Source organism: Fusarium poae, chromosome 2, assembly GCF_019609905.1.
Source record: "Fusarium poae strain DAOMC 252244 chromosome 2, whole genome shotgun sequence".
Taxonomy (NCBI): domain Eukaryota; kingdom Fungi; phylum Ascomycota; class Sordariomycetes; order Hypocreales; family Nectriaceae; genus Fusarium; species Fusarium poae.
The window spans coordinates 9,223,867-9,241,479 of NC_058400.1; the positions used below are offsets into that span (position 1 = coordinate 9,223,867).

A 17,613-nucleotide genomic window follows, 5' to 3' on the forward strand; every position below is an offset into this window, starting at 1 on the left:
TCTTCATTTCAGTGTTTACTCCGGAGTAAGCACGTTGTATCTAGTCATCTTGTCCTTTATCCTTGTTTTGGAAAATACATATATATACTCAATCTCATAAGAAAAATACGTACTGAGATACATCTGCAGTAATTTGTCCTAATGGCGAAGATCAGACTTTAAAATGTGACTAATTAGACTTCATATCTCCATATACTGGTAGTTTTCAACAATGAGGACTGAATAGTTAGTTAACTGCAAGGTAAAAACGAGGCATAGAGTTAGTTTCAGAAGGCAATACATAATACAAGCTCTCCATAGAATTCAATTTTCTACGACCATGTTGACTGTACTCTTCCACGTCTTATATTCCGGCAGTTATCGCCCAACAGTGTACGCACTCCGAATTTACCCAAGTTGGTATCTTGCATCTAGCAATACTTACATGCGCCGGTAGGGCAGTATCCATGGTTGCAAGTGTAGCTGCACAATCCCTTATATCCATCGTTTAGCCCATCAGCAGGGCAACCCTCACGGCCATTTGTTGCCGGAGGCGACAAGGGCGAGCCATACGCCTTGCATTTGCACTGGGTCGGAGGACAGTAATTGTACATACAGCTAAACTCGCAGAGACCGGTAAGGTTTCCACTCTCGCCATCTGCCACAGTACCCTCGATGCAAGCTTGGTCGTTACCTGGATTAGTCACTGTACGTGGGTTGTTTGGTTGCGTCGGTGAGGCTGCGTTGGTCCCGAGAGAGGGCTTGGGCTCACATGTCGAAACGCGAAGTCCGACAGTCAAAGATGCAAGACCGTTGCTGTCGAGAGGGTCTGAGAAACCTGCAGCAACGGTTCCCACGTAGGCGTTGAAGTTGTATAAGCCGCAGGGGCAGACGTTGGTGATGTCCATGAGAGACGTCTCGGACAAGACACTGCTGCTGCCGCGTTTGAGAGTGAATGTCTGCTTTCCGACTCCGGCGTTGACCTTGATCAGAGTTGCTCCCGCGGGGACCTCCTCTGTGATAGTGTTGCCTCCAGAGTTGACAACCACGGTACCAGCAGACTTGAGCAAGCTGACAACGTATACAACATCTTCCATAGATTCCCATCCATCCGGCCGGCCCTGGAAGTAGTTCTCGTTAGGTTCGGGTGGCCATCTGCCAGAAGTTGTATCGGTAGCGTCACAGTCAAGACTCTTGAGGTTTCGGCGGTACCAGTAGACAAGCTGGTCCTTCTCGATGTACCTGGCGACGTTGGTGTCTTTCGCTTTATACGCGGCGATGAAGGGCTTAGAGAGGTCGAGCCAGCCATTGTGCGGCATATCGTTGGCCCACTTGGATGCTCCGTCGTCGTTGTGTTTGGACTTGAGGGGGCCGATGTAGTGAGACTCGCCGTAATCGTTCCAGGTGAGAATCTCGATCATGTCAAAACCCTTCTGTAAGACCTGGTTCCAGCGGTCAAAGAAGAGAGAGCCGCTAGGGAAGACCCAGTTCTAATTAACGCGTTAGATAATTGGGTTTAGTTGGTGTCACAATAAGAGCCATTACGTACCTTTGCCCAGTCAACTTCGGGTCCGTAGTGGGTGAAGAACCACGGTGATACAGCTGATACGATGTCAGTCACTGAGTTCATTTCGGGAAGACAAGACACTTACGAGCCATGTACTTTCTGCTGCCAAGCCAATTCACGTAGCTGTTATCTCCGTCGGTAACACTAACGCTCTTCCCATCCTTGGGCGCCTTGTTGTTCCCGTTATGAGGCCAGCCCATCCAGTTCAAGGCACCGTCAATGCCGTTAGTCGAACTGCCTGATGGAGTAAAGTTGGGGACGAAAAAGATGTTAGATCCGGAAGCACTTCTTACAGCGTTGGCGTCGAGTCCGTCACCCGCAAAACTGGAGACAAATACCCTGTCATCGACGCGCAGCTGAGCTGCACGGGTGCCGTATTTCTTAATCTTTTCACCAACGCTAGCTGCTTTGTTCGTCTTCCAAAAGTGAAAGTCAAATGAGATGAATACCTTCATGCCATTGCGGTTCGCAGAGTCGTACGCATAATCAAGCTGCGCGTCGGTGTAACTGTCAACGCCAATATTAAGCGCAAAAGCGTCGATTCCAGCAGCCTTTGCAAGTTTCATATCGTCATCGTAGTCGGCAGAGCTTTGTCTATTGGCGACGATGCCGATCTAGTTATGTTAGCTCTCTTAATAGTAAGTGTAATTGTGGATGGTGTACCATAAAGTGAGCAAATACTAGACGGTCAGTTGAAGATGCACGCTCAGTCAATGTACGGCTTTCAACAGCGGCTGCATGACAAGTCACAGCAGCAAGACCTGCAAAACTGAGTCCTCTGAACAGGTTCCATATATACACCATGATGTTGGAGCTCCCCTGGGTGGTTTGCTGGAATAAGGTTGTAGCAAATGTTTCTAAAGTATGAGTGTTTAATAGTCATCGGTCTGACATGTTATATAATGCCGAGAGGATCAAGGTTAACCTGATCATTCGATCCAAGAGCCAAAGTCAGCCGGGTAATTAACAGTAAGTGGGTCAGGAGATCTATCTGCAATGTAACGTGATAGCGCGTTTCACTGAATCCTTTTTGTCAAGAGCATATTAAGTAACCCCTTGTATATTCAGTAGAACAGCTATGTACCTTGTACTCAGTAAGAATTATAACTGGGATTTTATTTCTAACCCTCTCATGTCTTCAATTTCTTAAGTCGAATTACTCAAATGGGGGATAAAGTCATTACTCTCCCATCATACATACGGGAATGCAAGGTCTTGAAGGATTTATACTCCACATTTAACATACCAGGATTGTAAGATGATTCGAGCTTATCTCGTTACGCTGTGGACAATACTCAGCTTCTGCCCTCCATGTAACATTACACATGTGACAGGGTTGTCTACTGCTGGCGCTATTTATCCTGTTGTTTGTAGCTTATAGATTGAGGCCCTTTGACTTTGAAGTCTTTAGTTATCTTTGAAGGCTCAACTGAAACATCTCGTCCTTTTAGCCTGCTATTCCCATTCTGAATTCTTAACTGTATCTTTATATATTAACTATCGATTTTAATATCAGTCTTAAACATAAAATAAGGGTATATGCTTTACTGTATTTATTAATTCTATATATTATCTCCAGATAATAAGGGACAAGAAACTATGACTAATTTCTTTCAGCCTCTGTCAAATGGCCAGATAACTAAATTCGCTCATTGTGGTTTATTAATGTAATGTGGTTACTTGAGTGTATTGAAGGTTGAAGAACCAGACACATGAGAGGAACTAGACGCGTTGTGAAGATCATTGATGGATCGGATGAATGAATATCCGGATCTCTAACATTTACTTTACTCTGCTTATTCCACACGACTGATTTTATGGAATAGGACTATATGTCTAGAACACGCCCCAGAGCTGGCGCTGCTGTGATTCTTTTCTTCTTGGATAAGGTTGAATCCAATAGCCAGTGTGACTGTTACGACAGAGGCAGTGTTGAAGGCGATGTTACTGCCATAGCCACATTCAAATATCGGATCGTTAGCCCAACAAGACTCTCGAGTCCAGTATCTGGAAATGTCTACCAGCCTCCATTCTAACTCTGTCCAAAACAGTGAGTCTCTGATATCTGTAACGATGAAACCATGGAAGCCATAGCTACGTTTGCAGTCGCCAGCAACGTCTTTCAATTTATCGAAGTCACTAGAACATTCGCAATCAAGGCCCATGATATTATCCAATCAGGTAACAACGTGCTCGAAGATCTGAAAAAGTCACAGGTCATGTAGATAATTAAAAAGAAAAGATTACAATTAAAGAAATCTAGCAAGCTCAAAAACGAGTACTAACTAGCAGCATTTCCACTGCGAAACGGAAGCACGCATATCTACATTGGCATCCAACTGTATCAAGTTAGTTGATTAGCGACTCGAAACGCTTGACAGGATCAAGATCCACGACAATCTTATGCGTATGAGGAATATCACAATGGCCTACAATGTTATGTGGAATCAACATGATATCTCTGACCTAGCTTCACGTAATAGTAATATATAGACCGCAAACCGGCATCCACATCTGTCGCAGGTGATAATTGATGTTTTTCAATTCCCGCCATGTTTATCAAATCAGTGATAACAGTTACGATGCAGTGTCCAGTTTAAAGGGTCGTTGACACTCTTCGATGGAGTCAACTTGAGGACAATGTCTCCAGATGAACTGGCACAGCGAGCATAGTCCAGATCCACCAGGTGGACTGTGCCAGGGGTTGCGAGGGGCTCTGCCGTTGGAGCGACGTGGATAGTGTGGATAAAGTGATGAGGGTCTTGAAGAAAAACTCTAATGCCAGAATAAATTACAACAAGAGTAAACTTAGATGGTTATTGCGCACCTTGTTACCACTCGACTATCTACACAACCTAGACCAGAGTCTAGACTACACAAAACCAGAATGCCATGATAAAGCTATCTGGCTAGTGGGCTTGATATGCTGGGGTAGTGTAGTTCGCCAAAATGCGGGGGATAAGCTAGCGACCACTAGTCCTGGCGAACTGATCGCGCAAATAGACGTGAATGGTCGAGATTTATTGACGGCGGCATGTGGCAGCCCACTAAATTAGACTAATATGTGCATCCAATCGTGTCTATTTGCGACAGGATCCGCGTGCCAACCTTCTCTAATCGTAAGTCTGATATCCATTCCCACTGATAGTTGAGACCGTGAACGGGCGAAAGGAGTCAAATGATCATGATTAGAATTACAGTACACACGAGTCGTTTCAACGGAGTCAACTTGTCTTTAAATACACCATCATCCTTCTCACATTGCATCTTGTCTCATCTCCATCTCTCATCACCACAAACATTCAACACCATCTCCATTCTACCATGTCTCTTCTTTCTTCGATCCCTTCTGCTGCAGAGGCTGCACCCAGCAAGGATGGATCTCTTGTCCACGTCGAGTTTGCAAATGATGCAAAGTCTGATGCTTCTTCCTTCACAGTCGATCCCAAGCCAATTCCCCGCGGCACACCTTCTTATGAAGCCAAGCGGGCTGAAATCTTGAACAATCTCAAGGCCAAAGTGCCTTCAGAGTACCACCTCCCTGCGTCTCTGATCGCCAACCCGCCTCTCAACGTTTCCGGAATTCCTGCGTCTTGCGGAATCCTTACCGAAGAGGAGATCCGTATCACTGAAGACTATGATGCTGTTGCTCTTCTAGAACAACTTGCCCAGCGCAAACTCTCAGCTGTCACAGTTGCAACTGCCTTTGCCAAACGTTCCATCATTGCACATCAACTCACCTGCTGCTTGACACAGTGGTTCATGGATGAAGCCATTGCCCAAGCAACACAGCTAGATGAGTACATCGCCAAGCATGGAAAGCCAATTGGCCCTCTCCACGGATTGCCCATCAGTATCAAAGAACACATGGGTATGATCGGGACCAACTCTTCCCACGGTTATCTCGCGAGCTTGAAGCAAGGCACTGAAGATAGTGACATGGTTGCTATCCTCAGACGTTTCGGCGCTGTCTTCTACTGCAAGACCAACCAGCCCCAAGCTATCATGCACTTGGAATCCGACGGATTTTACGGTCGTACTCTCAACCCTTTCAACATCAACCTCTCAGCTGGCGGATCTACTGGAGGTGAATCAGCTCTCATCGCAATGAAGGGCTCTGTCCTCGGCGTCGGGTCCGACATTGGCGGTAGCATTCGTGGCCCATCAACCTTTTGTGGTATTTACGGCTTCAAGCCCACTTCTTACACGATGCCTATGCAAGGTTTCCTCCCTTCACCCTTTTCAGCCGAGTTGAACATCCTGGCCTCAACTGGTCCCATGTGCCGAAGTATGAGAGACATGGATCTTCTCATGCAATGTGTTCTCTCTGCCAAACCTCACTTGAAGGACCCCAGACTGGTGCCTATCCCTTGGAAGGGCTTGGACACACCCATCACAGGTCCTCTGAAGATTGGCTTCATCAGCGATGATGGTTTCGTCACCCCTCAGCCCCCAGTTCAAAAGGCCTTGGCCTGGGCTCGAAGCCAGCTCTCCGACCCTAAGTACAAGGATATCATTCAGCTCAAGGAATTCAAGGTGCATGAAGCAGCCGGTGCTTGGTCCAAGATCCAACGCATGTACTGGCCCGACGGAGCAACGGCATCCAGGGCTGCTATTACATCTACAGGAGAGCCGATCCACCCTCTCACTCAACACATCTGGAATGTTGCAGAGCCTCTGGGCATGCAAACAGCTGAAGGCGTCAATCTCATGCGTCGCGAGAGAGACGACTTCCGTCTCGCATTCTCCAAGAGCTGGGAAGAGCAAGACGTGGATATCATCATCGGACCAGGATTCGTTGGGCCCGCGTCAGCCCACGACACAGCCTTCTTCTGGAACTACACGGCACTCTATAACCTCGTTGATTACCCCGGCGTTATCGTCCCAACGCCCGTCAAGGTCGAGGGTAATGAGTCGTATGATGCTGATTACAAGCCATTGAGTGATACTTGTGGCAAGGTCAAGAAGCTGTGGGAGGAGTCTAACTTCACTGATGCACCAATTGCCCTGCAGATTGTTGCGCGAAAGTACCATGACAACGAGCTGTTTGGAGCTCTCACGGTGCTCAAGGATGTACTTCAGCTTCCTTAGTTCAATAGTTTCACTTACAATTCTGAATTTATCTTGTTATTTACTCAAGCCTGCTTAATTGGTGGTGACAAACGTGTGAATCTTGGACACTGAGTGCTGCGAAGTGTCACGTGTCTTAACAGTGAATAAATTATTGATACCTGATGACCTAATTGCTTCTAGTGCTAAATGAACGTATACATACTTGGATGGAAGTCGAATCAAGCCGGTTCGACTCTGATTGTTATAAGATCGGTCTCACGTCTTCGCTTATAGTCCATATGTGTGCAAAGATGCAGGCTTTACGCCTTCGTCGCCGTTTGTGTCCAATTATAAATCCTCTCCATTATTTTACCATATTTAAACTGACTGGTCTGTCATCCCCAAATCTTCTGAAGGTCCCGATAATATTGAATGGCTGGAGTCATCCTAGTGACTTCCCAGGAACGCTTGAGATCTTGTTCAACTATCCTGCGATCCTCCTCTTCTGATAGGAACAGTCCCAACGTATATACTGGCCAGTTGCCCATGTAGGATCGTGCCCATTCCGGGCTCCTTGCGTATCTTTTCAGGATCCGTAAAAACAGCCCGATCTGCCACTGATCCCTGGGCACTGGTGAGGGCATACATTTTTCAGATTGAAGCCCAGTTACCTGCTCAAGTAAAAGAGATGCAATGATAGCATACATGCATGTTTCGTCCCTGGTCTTGGTGACTCCCACAATGGAGGTATCGGAAGCGCTCTGGGCTAAAATGAAGTCCTGTTTACGGAGTTCGCTTTCCCAAGACTGTATCTCGCGCTGTATCTTTCTCATGATACCTGGATTGATGATAGTCCCTGATCGGTAACATTCGCGTAGGATCAACGTAATATGAAAAACTGAGATGGGTGCCCCTAGAACGGGGCTTTCGAGGTCGCGTTGTGCCCCAGGTAGGAGTGACGATTTTTCGAGCAGCTTCTCGACATTGTCCCAAAGCTGGTGGTCGAATGGAAAGTCACTTTGAGCGGTTACGGACCATAGCCCCGCTGTGAGTAGGAATTGCTGTAAGAGGACGCTTTCAACAGCTAGTCGGTCAAAGAGGCGCTGGATTCCCATCGGGCGGTCGAGAAGTTTCAGATTGATGATGCGAGTGGCAGCCTTGACGTGTTGTATAGTGTCGTTGTGCATGTCCCATCCCCCATACTTCTCTTATTAGCAATGGACCTCAAATAGACATTTCAAGAAGACATACCCCATGGAGATAGAGCAACATTACCGACATGAGTAACGCATCGTGGTTCTCGCATTGGGAGGTATTACTGAGTAGAACTGAAAGTTCTCGAACCCCTCTAGAGTAATACGAGAGCGCCACTTGGTTCATTTCCCGTCCTGAACCGCTGAGGAATATGTGAGATGCAGAGCATGCGAGGACCGAGTAGTAGAGGCTCTTATTTGTCACCATAAGTTGTTGAATCTCAGTCAGCCAGCCATCGTAAAAGCCCCGGTAACAGTTGGGAAGAAGTAGGAGAGGGAAGTAGTTGTGGGAGAAATGCTGGGAAACATGAAGGTCCAGTTGACTAGACAAAGCCCTGTGCGCTACACGGGCTTGTGAGAAGAGATCCAATGGACAGATTGCATTTGTATTGTAAGCATTGAGGGAGTCTGAAGATGTAACCGCAAGCTCAAGTTCGCCATTGTCATGGGTCACGGCGAGCGAGTCGTCGCTGTCTTCAGATTGTTGCGACTTGGCTTTTGAACCTCGACGGTCTTGGTGCCGTGAATTGTAGTGGTGTGAGTAGCGACGATCGACAAGATCGTTTTGCGACGGCCATACGCATTTGCGCCCGGACGATGTGCACAGGTCGCAGGCTGGAGACCTTTCGTCGCATTTCTTGCGTCGTTGTCTGCCTTGTTAACAAGTATCTGTCAGTGAGGTTATGAAAACACCATAATTATATCCTTACATGTCAAGCAACCAGTCTTTGATCGCAATTTTGCACGTAAAGCAGCACCTTTGGTTGTGTCTTTCATTGTGTATAATCCTGGTTTGGGAGATGTAGGTTCCAAGAAATGACAGTGGGGATGAGATTTGCCGGCCTCTCAGGATCAACTCCAGGGAGTAACCTGACGATCTTGACTCAATGTGGTTACTCTCAAGCCACTATCTTGTAAGCGTTATCTGGGGCAAATCATCACTTGTACTATTGGATACTAACTTGATTGTGGATTACGCAAGTTGCGGGGTAATCAGTTGTAAACCTTATCATAGGTAGCGATAGCTGATGTCACCTCAGAGACCATCTCAACCAATCAAGGGTTCGTGGTGTATCAATCCCAAGCATCCGGATTGTTCTTCAATATCACAGTCACATTGAAACTCTATCAGACTTCGAGGACCATCCACATCAATTAAACAATCAGATTAAAACGTCATTTCAGATTAAATAGGTGTTGGCAGAAAAGGTGAGAAACGTCATGGTCACAAATCAGTACTACTTGTCGGTGTATCACGTGACATGTACAGGGTAGCTAATCGCTAATTTCATGATACATATCTCAGCTCAGCACACCACTCGCCTGTCAATCGCCTATTCAACCCTCGATAATAAGCTGAGGAATGGATATACTTCAATAGATCACATAGATAGCTTAAACGATTGCAAAAGTAACAGTGGAATTGATTGTGAGAAGTGAACCACTGTAGAAGTAAAATTGTACCATAGTACATGTATAAGAAATGAATACATAAATGATGAAGAATGTGGAAAAGTAATACAAGCGAAAATAAATTCAGTCAAACCATCGAGTGTAAGCGAAATTGTCATAGTAGACGCATTTGGCGATGACCTAAAGCAGGCACCCAACTCCAAGGATCCATTCTTCCAGTAACGTCATCACTAACTCCAAGTGAATTTGAGAAGTCGTTTCGGATATTGCAAGAAAATAGTGCAGGTACTTGCAAACATGCAGGTCCCAGTGAAGATAATTACCCAATGATACGATGACTCGGTCAAAGTCGTGGTAGTCGACGAGTGCTGAGGGGCACTGCTGCTGTAAACCAGGAGACCCCCGATCGGACCTGCAAGGACATTCCCAATACCTTTGCCTAAGTTGAGCAAACCAAAAACAATTGGTCCTGCAGTCACGTCATCTGTGATTGTGGTGCTCATCTTTGCCCAGGTGGCAGTAAAGCCGGCTCCAAAGAACCCATAGAGAATAGTAAAGACAACTAAGATGGGAAAGGAGTTGGCCAGCCTCCATGCAGTGAGAGTGGCCACAGCAGCCATGAGAGTGGACGTGCAGACCAGAACATCGAGCGGCATCTTGCGGTCTGAAAGATACCCGAAAGCAAATTGCCCTACAACCTGGGATATGCTCATGATAGCCAGGAGGATTGGTCCAGATTTCTCGCCAAGACCGAGCGAAGTTGCGAAAGATGGGAGATATAGCGAGGGGAAGAAATAGCCAAAGCCTTGAAACACATTGGACACGGAATACAGCCAGAAGAGAGGGCTCTTGAAAAAGGACCAATTCGTTTTGGGCGTATTGACATGCTCAGAGGGCGGCAGGCGGCCATCTAGGAAGGGAATCAAAGGACCAGTCATTACAGCCAGACCAACAGCTATGGCGCGGAGTGTTGTCTGATATCCGTACTTTGCGAGGAGAGCTTGTACAACAAAGGGCATGATGGCGCCAGAGACTCCCGAAGCACCGCAGAGTAGACCGTAGGCCATACCCCGACGCGATATCCAATATTCATTCACCATGATGAGTATGGGGTAGTAAAGGATCAGAAACCCAACGCCGTAAGCAACACCTTGAGTCAATATCAAGGTCTCGAGCGTATTAGCAAAAGAACCTGCTACTAGTCCGCCAATACAGATTGGCCCTAGTAAGAGCAAGAGCCATTAGTAAGAATTCTTATACCAGCCATGGGTCAAGGGAGTTACATACAACCGATCCAAATCATCTGCCGTCGCCAACGCTGATGTCGCTGGATGAATGGCATAATAAACGGTGCACCTATATACCCAAGGCCAGATGCTATTGTGCCAACGACGCCGATGTAAGGGTTGCTAGCAAAGGCTGGGATTCTTGAGTAGTAATCCTGGAAAACACCAAAGGACAACGGAAACCCTGTTGCATGTCAGCATCAACTTCTTCGGGTAGCAGAGTGATTTACCCCATAACAATGTCTCAAATACGAAAGCTGCACCGAGTAGTCGCCATGCTGCGATTCCTCCATCTACGGGGGCAAGCTGTTGTCCGTTCCCTGAATGTCTGTAATTCTGGATTTCTGGTGCCGAGGCCTGCATGGAACTTCTTCGAGAGACTGTTGCTGCTGGTGACAATACTGGCAGGGGGCGAAGCTCGTGATGCTCGTTACCAAGTACCATTGTGGCTGTTTCAATGCTATTCATCGTAATAAACATTGACCAAAAGTAGTTGTTAGAAAATTTATTGATAAGAAGGAGCGGGTGAAATAAAACACAGCAAGAGTTAGCCGAGGTCCATATAATCAAGCGTATAAAATGCTTGTACCTCGGCGTCTAGCCTCTAGCCCTCCTGGTCTTGGTGGAGTGGTCTTTACAGGCTGTACTAACGTGAAGTGGTTAGGGTGGGTGAATAATTAGCGACCAAGATGATGTAGAGTTCGCCAATAGCTTGACGAATTGCCCTTAAGCTCTCTGAATAACTGGTCTGATATAAAGCAAGTATGTGGAATATATGGCGCTTTCTATAGTAATCTATTTTATATCGGAATAGTGAATTTCATAATAGGCAAATTCGATACCTCATGTCTACAGGTACTGATAGTTCTCACTGCTGTCGGCTAAAAACCCAAGGCCTGAATTAAGACAATAAGCAAAATTACAGGTTGTTCCGCCGCCATAAGCCAAGAGAAGTAGAATCAAGTTCAGCCACACCATTTTCCATTGTCAGCAGCAACAGGCCACCATGTATTAGTGTCATGACGCATAATGCTTCAAATCTGACTGTATAAACTACCTCTTGCCCAACTCGGTTACATATGCCTGGACAACTACCTAGCCTTACCCATCCACAACAGATTGTTAGGAAAGATTAAATAGTATAGTTAATGAATAATGAGTAAAGGTGACGTGGCGTGAGCAAAACCAATAGCTGAATGGTGTGCAAACACAAGGCTATGCGCCAAGAAGACTGGCTGATGCCTGAAATCATGCCCAACACGCCTCGTCAGATGTTCACAATTTTAGATCCTTACTGCGCCAAAACGCTTTATCATCAGATTCTTATCGGCCTCTGTAAGTCAAATTGAAGAACAAAACAAAATGGCTTTTTGCAACACTTGCCAAAGCATTGCCTTCGACCCGGTCGATGAAAACATGCTTAGGATGGAAGCTGTTCTTCATCCAGATTTCTCTTCATTGGAACGCTCGGCCAAATTGCAAACCTGCGGTCTCTGCCGTGCTATTTACCGTATGGTTCAGGTTGGCGGAAAAGGTGTTTTGAATGGGAATCAAAGAATCTCGCTTGCATTTCAGTATGCGGATGAAGCCGAAGACGCGGAGTTCTTCTTCATCGACGAGGACATTGGGTTGAATCATGGCGACTCTCCCCCATTTCTTTTAATTGACTTCCTACAAATGGATCTCTATTTTCAGATCCGAAATCCGGAGGTCATTTCAAGATCTACATTTCGCCATAGCAATCAAGAAGCGACGGCCCCAACGGATGTACGGGAGCACGTCGATCATGCACTCGAGGCCGAATGCAGCGACGCTTCTACAGGAAGCGATGCTAGCATGGCGCAGATGAAATCATGGATCAAAATTTGCGAAAACGACCACCAGATCTGCGGAGAAAAGGTTTCTAAGTCATTTTCCACCTACCCAAAACGACTTCTTGATGTGTCCCAGGCTGCGACTGGATTAGTCTTTCTGGTACTGTCAGAAGAGAGCAATCTACACATCACTAGATCGCGATATGCGACTCTCAGTCATCGCTGGAAGCCCGGCCACTCCTGCAGTACAAATTCTTCAACAGAACGTAAATACGCCCAGGACGGCATCGCGGTGAACACGCTCACAAAAACATTCCGGGATGCCGTGATTACGACTCAGAAACTTGGCCTGAGATATCTATGGATTGACTCGCTCTGTATCATCCAAGATCTCGATGATGATAAGGTACATGAGATACCCAAGATGGCCGACTATTACCAAAATGCAGATTTCAATATTGCAGAATCAACTGAACAAACTGACGCTGGACTCTTTTACGATCGCGATGGACAGGCGAATCGACCCTTGCGTCTTCCTGTCACCATCAATACACCTGACCTTCCAATCACGACACGAAAAGTGATTTTGGAATTGTCTCCGATCTTACGAGCGCCTGCCTCACATCTTGACAGTCGAGGATGGATCTTGCAAGAGAGGATATTCCCGCGAAGAACATTTTTCTTTGACCCTTACTGGGTTTCTTTTGAATGCGCGGAGATGAGTGCATCTGAGAGTTGCCCCCGAGGTGTCAAGAAAAACATTGGGACCAGTTCAAGCCAGCTGGAGATGGACATGGCAACGATAGTGTCTAGGGATGCCTCATTGAGTACAATGGGAGGAATTCTTCGAACACAATACAAGTCAACCTTTGAGGGTCACCAGTTAAGTATGTGGATGATTTGAGCTTTTGATCACAGTATTCCGTTCTATCCTCAGCTAACACATGTTGTTTCCGTTACAGGTGACGCGGAACGTACTCAAGTTTTGCATATGTGGTTCACTGTTCTCACTGAATACTGTTCCCGAAACCTTACATTCGAGTCTGACCGTCTCAATGCAATATCTGCTCTAGCAACGAGACTGTCACAGATCCTCCAAGATGAATATGTGTCGGGGGTTTGGAGGAGGAATCTTCTCGAATCTCTCTGGTGGAGTGTCTCCAATGCGCCTCATCATCATCTACCCGTTCGTTTCAAGAACTCTGGCGTACCGACGTGGTCTTGGGCAAGTTTGGCCTACACTGACAAGGCCCCAAGAAATGTCAGAAGACCATTCGACTTCTTCGAGGCACCCTCTGTCAAGCCGCACGTCCAAGTACGAGATATTTCAAGTGCTCCCAGAGCCAAGATCACTCTCTCGGGCGGTCTACTTCGTGGATATATGTATCTGACAGGCAACGAAGATGACTACACAGAGCTAGTCACTGTGACTGAGGGTTTAAGAAGCAGGCCAAAATACCAGCAGAACCGGCACCTCTATGATGGCACAGCGGAATGGCGTATGCATATTTGTGCTACGAGCTCAGGCCAACGCGATCGCGTCACTTTACAAGTTTTCCCAGATGAATCTGATATAACTGAAGGCTTTGTTTACTTGCTCCCTCTTGCCGAAGCGACAGGTTCGGGGGCCTGGGAGGAGGGTAGAATGCCGCCCACGATTGAAGATGGCTTGCTTTTTGGCTTGGTTCTAAAGGAAAACCCTGATGGAACCTTCCGGAGGGTAGGCTCCGTGCAAACAAGGGCAGATCTTCTCATGGCGACAAATGCTCGTCGTGTAGTTCTTGTTTAGCGTCACTTAACCGTGTTTTACATTTGTATATGAGCAGGTGCTTTTAAATTGCAGTTTTTAAAGTCTCGTATTACTCGAGTAAGTTCAACTTAAGGCTGTTATGATACTCTTAATTTCTCTTGACTAGCGTAACCTTGACATCGCATCCCTCTAATCCTTCAAAGTAAAGTATCTAGCAAAGAACATGGTGTTTGCAGCAAGAATGACAGGAACAACACTAACCATCTCTCCTAACCCAGCATAGCGGGGAGGAATCCGGAACTCAACCCAAGCACCACTCGCCATTGTTATCGCCAGAACGTTGTAGACAGCAGACCAGACAAAGTTGAAGTACATGCGTTGGAACGACACTTTACTGATGTCAAGGAGAAATGGAATACCTTCCAAACCGTTCAAAAGAACCACCCCTGCGGCGTTTTGAGTAACGTCGCTACTAGTCAGACCCCCTCCCATTTGAACGCCAAAATCGGCTTGAGCAATCGCGATGGCATCGTTGGTCCCATCGCCACAGAAGAGAACACGCTTTCCCTGATCCATTAGAGCAGCGACATAGTCTCTCTTTTCAGGTGGAGTACGCTCGCCAACGACATTGTCAGCTGGAATTCCAACGGAAGCCGCGACAGTCTGGACAGCCTTAATCTGGTCACCTGAAACAAGATGAACGTTGATGTTGCGAGACTTGAGCTCAGTGATCACTCGTACTGCTTCTGGGCGGACCTGGGCCGAAAGTCCAAAAACAATGAGAGGAACGCCATCGCGTGTAACGACAAGTGTAGTGAGACCATTGTGTTGAAGCCGTATCACGTCTTCCAGCTGGTTAACTTGAGTCCAGCGAGCATTGCCAGCTCTGACAGTCGAATCCAGGTATTCGGCCTCAACTCCAGCTCCAGGGACAACATGGACGTTGAGCACCTCGGCCATACCCTTGACGCTATGCAGTTCAAGATAACTGTCGACAGCGGCCGAGACAGGATGTTTGCCTCCAGAAACCAGTGCCTTTGCCAAAGCAAGATTATCTGACAAGTCCCCATTCAAATTGACCCTCTCATTCACTACAAGCTCAGCCTCTGTGATAGTACCAGTCTTATCAAAGACAACATCAGTGGTCTTGCGAGCTCCTTCAGTGATATCGGCAGATTTGATGATAACACCACCTCGAGCGGCTATGCCACCAGCGACAACAAGAACCATTGGCACAGCAAGACCAAGAGCACAAGGACATGCGACTGCGAGGGTGGCGACAGTATACGTGATGGCATTGCCAACACTGGTACCAGCGCTGTGCTTGAGTACCTCAATTCCACATACGATCCAGATCAAAAGGACAAGAACAGCCACTGTACACATAGCAGGGACAAACCATCCAGCGACCTTGTTAGCCAGGTCCTGAATCTCGGGTTTCGAGTTCGCGGCCTCTTCAACGAGTTGCGCAATGTCGGTAACTGTGTTCTTGCCAGGAAGGCGCGTCAGCTGAACAGTGACAGTACCGTCACCATTGACAGTGCCAGCGATAAGATGACTACCCTTTTGCTTCACAATCGGTAGTGTTTCCCCCGTCAGCATAGACTCGTCTACTTCGGTCTTGCCTGATATGACGATACCATCAGTAGGTACTCGGGAATGTGGCAAAACCTTGAAAACGTCTCCGTATTGAAGAAGCCGAGCGTCGATCTCGTGATCGCTTTCCGTCGAAACGAGTACAGCTGTATTGTTCTGTTTCGATCGAAGCGATACAGCAGAAACAGCTTGGACTCTTGCAAAGGCAGCTATAAGCCGACCAACAAGGATCAAGGTGATGAGCATGGTGCTGGTCTCAAAGAACTGGCTTTCATCGAGAGGGCTGCCTGTCATCTCAAAGCTGAACGCGACGATAGAATAGACATAGGCAGCCGTTATGCTGATGACAACGAGCATGTCCATTTCGACTGTTCTACTGTACCACAGGGCAGCGAGGGCTGGGCGATAGAATTCGGGAATGGCGATCGCTTGGACAAGTGTACCAAGGATCAATGAAATGATACCCTCAGTCTTCTTGTTCACGAGGCCCTCGCTCCATGACACCACTGCCACAGGGATAGTCAGTGCAGCCGCCAAGAGTGTCTTTGTAAGTTGGTCCCAGAGACGACGACGGCTGTTTTCAAGTTGAGGGTCGCCACGAGGCTCGGCCAAACCGTTACACTTATCTTGTAGCTGCCCCATCAGGTCTCGAGCACCAACAGTTGTTGGTTCGTACGAGAGGCGAACTGTCCTCTTGTCAAGACACTGCACATCGACTACGCCCCGGGGTGGGCTGTCAACAAGTTGTTTGCTCTGTGCCGTCGTAGCCAAGACATCAATGAAGAAGTTCCCACCAACGATTTTGCTAAGCATAAATCCAGTCGCGCCAGACACGAAGCTAATGACTTCTTCCGCATTGGTCAAAGAGCAATCGACATCAAATTCTCCTTTTCCCATGACAAAATTGACTTGAGCATTGGAAACACCAGACATGCTTCCAAAGATTCGCAGCAACTTATCTGCACACGATGTACAGTCCATGCCACTGACCAAGAAGCCAATAGTCTCGACATTTGATGCGTTTTCAACATCAACTTCTTTGTTTGCGGAGCCTGAGGGCTTGAAAGTTGGAACAGCAGGGAGAGCTTTCTTCTTCTCTTGCTTGCTTCTGTGTCTGTGCTTGGATTTGCTGGTGTTTGCTTGGCTGGTAGTGCAGCAGGTCTCAAGGGACATTTGCCCCTGTTCGATTGCGCTTCGGCAGATGCATCGGATCTGTTCGAGGTAGATACTATACTGTTCGAATGCAGCTGCGAGATGTGTACCACAAGCTACATCAGCCTCTTGATGGCCAGTTTCTTGCTCGTTCGATTGGTTGTGGGACACTTTTCGCGTTAAATATTTCGTGATAATCTGAATGGACTGGGTTTTCTGTTACCTCGATGATCGGGATCTTCGCTACAGGCTTTCTCGCATTGGAGAGCAGCAATCGCGTAGATGCATTCTTCTATTCAAAGTTAGATCGTGACTCACTAGTAATCAACCTTTGCAGATGAGCTTACCGCTGCAGTGCTCCTCGCTGCCACAACAAGTTGAAGCCTGAGAGGTGATGCTTGAAGCATCGGAATGATCGTCGCCACAACCACCGTGTTCATGAACGTGACCATCGGTGTCTTCATGCGTATCGTCATTTTCATGGCTACTGTGGTGCTCAGTAACAGGGTGTTCTCTTGCGTGGTCGTGTTCATCCAAGTTGGCATTATCCTGCCCAGGCTTGGATCCGCAACAAGATGCACCCATGGTATTTGAAAGGTGGGTTCAAAGACAAAGTATCAATATTGGTTTCATGTATTTAAATAATGTACCAGAAGTAAAACACGGTCGTATGTCTAATAAATAGACAAAACAAGACTTGTGTTGCGTTCATGGTGACACTCTTCGTTCCGCGGACGGCCCCACCACCGCC

At 47.1% G+C, this 17,613-nt stretch overlaps 6 protein-coding genes across 6 annotated transcripts; 2 read left to right on the forward strand and 4 right to left on the reverse strand.

Annotated features, from left to right (window-relative positions):
* Nucleotides 1-180: 180 nt before the first annotated feature.
* Nucleotides 181-2,350, reverse strand: FPOAC1_007151 (uncharacterized protein; the record flags this gene model as incomplete). The annotated part of the gene is made up of 5 exons (XM_044851619.1): nt 181-218; nt 425-1,469; nt 1,529-1,581; nt 1,632-2,160; nt 2,210-2,350. 5 exons carry the CDS (start codon nt 2,348-2,350, stop codon nt 181-183), a joined length of 1,806 nt encoding a protein of 601 aa, XP_044710331.1.
* A 2,520-nt stretch (nt 2,351-4,870) lies between these two features.
* Nucleotides 4,871-6,637, forward strand: FPOAC1_007152 (uncharacterized protein; the record flags this gene model as incomplete). The annotated part of the gene is made up of 1 exon (XM_044851620.1): nt 4,871-6,637. One exon carries the CDS (start codon nt 4,871-4,873, stop codon nt 6,635-6,637), a length of 1,767 nt encoding a protein of 588 aa, XP_044710332.1.
* Nucleotides 6,638-6,993: 356 nt separating this feature from the next.
* FPOAC1_007153 (uncharacterized protein) lies at nt 6,994-8,628 on the reverse strand (the record flags this gene model as incomplete). Its single annotated transcript, XM_044851621.1, has 3 exons — nt 6,994-7,800; nt 7,850-8,505; nt 8,562-8,628. The coding sequence occupies 3 exons, from the start codon at nt 8,626-8,628 to the stop codon at nt 6,994-6,996; spliced, it is 1,530 nt and encodes a 509-aa protein (XP_044710333.1).
* An 863-nt stretch (nt 8,629-9,491) lies between these two features.
* On the reverse strand, nt 9,492-10,994 carry FPOAC1_007154 (uncharacterized protein; the record flags this gene model as incomplete). Its single annotated transcript, XM_044851622.1, has 4 exons — nt 9,492-9,494; nt 9,588-10,486; nt 10,552-10,734; nt 10,781-10,994. The coding sequence occupies 4 exons, from the start codon at nt 10,992-10,994 to the stop codon at nt 9,492-9,494; spliced, it is 1,299 nt and encodes a 432-aa protein (XP_044710334.1).
* Nucleotides 10,995-11,746: 752 nt separating this feature from the next.
* On the forward strand, nt 11,747-14,153 carry FPOAC1_007155 (uncharacterized protein; the record flags this gene model as incomplete). Its single annotated transcript, XM_044851623.1, has 4 exons — nt 11,747-11,885; nt 11,998-12,071; nt 12,126-13,251; nt 13,327-14,153. 4 exons carry the CDS (start codon nt 11,747-11,749, stop codon nt 14,151-14,153), a joined length of 2,166 nt encoding a protein of 721 aa, XP_044710335.1.
* A 150-nt stretch (nt 14,154-14,303) lies between these two features.
* On the reverse strand, nt 14,304-17,447 carry FPOAC1_007156 (uncharacterized protein; the record flags this gene model as incomplete). Its single annotated transcript, XM_044851624.1, has 3 exons — nt 14,304-17,032; nt 17,086-17,154; nt 17,210-17,447. The coding sequence occupies 3 exons, from the start codon at nt 17,445-17,447 to the stop codon at nt 14,304-14,306; spliced, it is 3,036 nt and encodes a 1,011-aa protein (XP_044710336.1).
* Between the last annotated feature and the right edge of the window lie 166 nt (nt 17,448-17,613).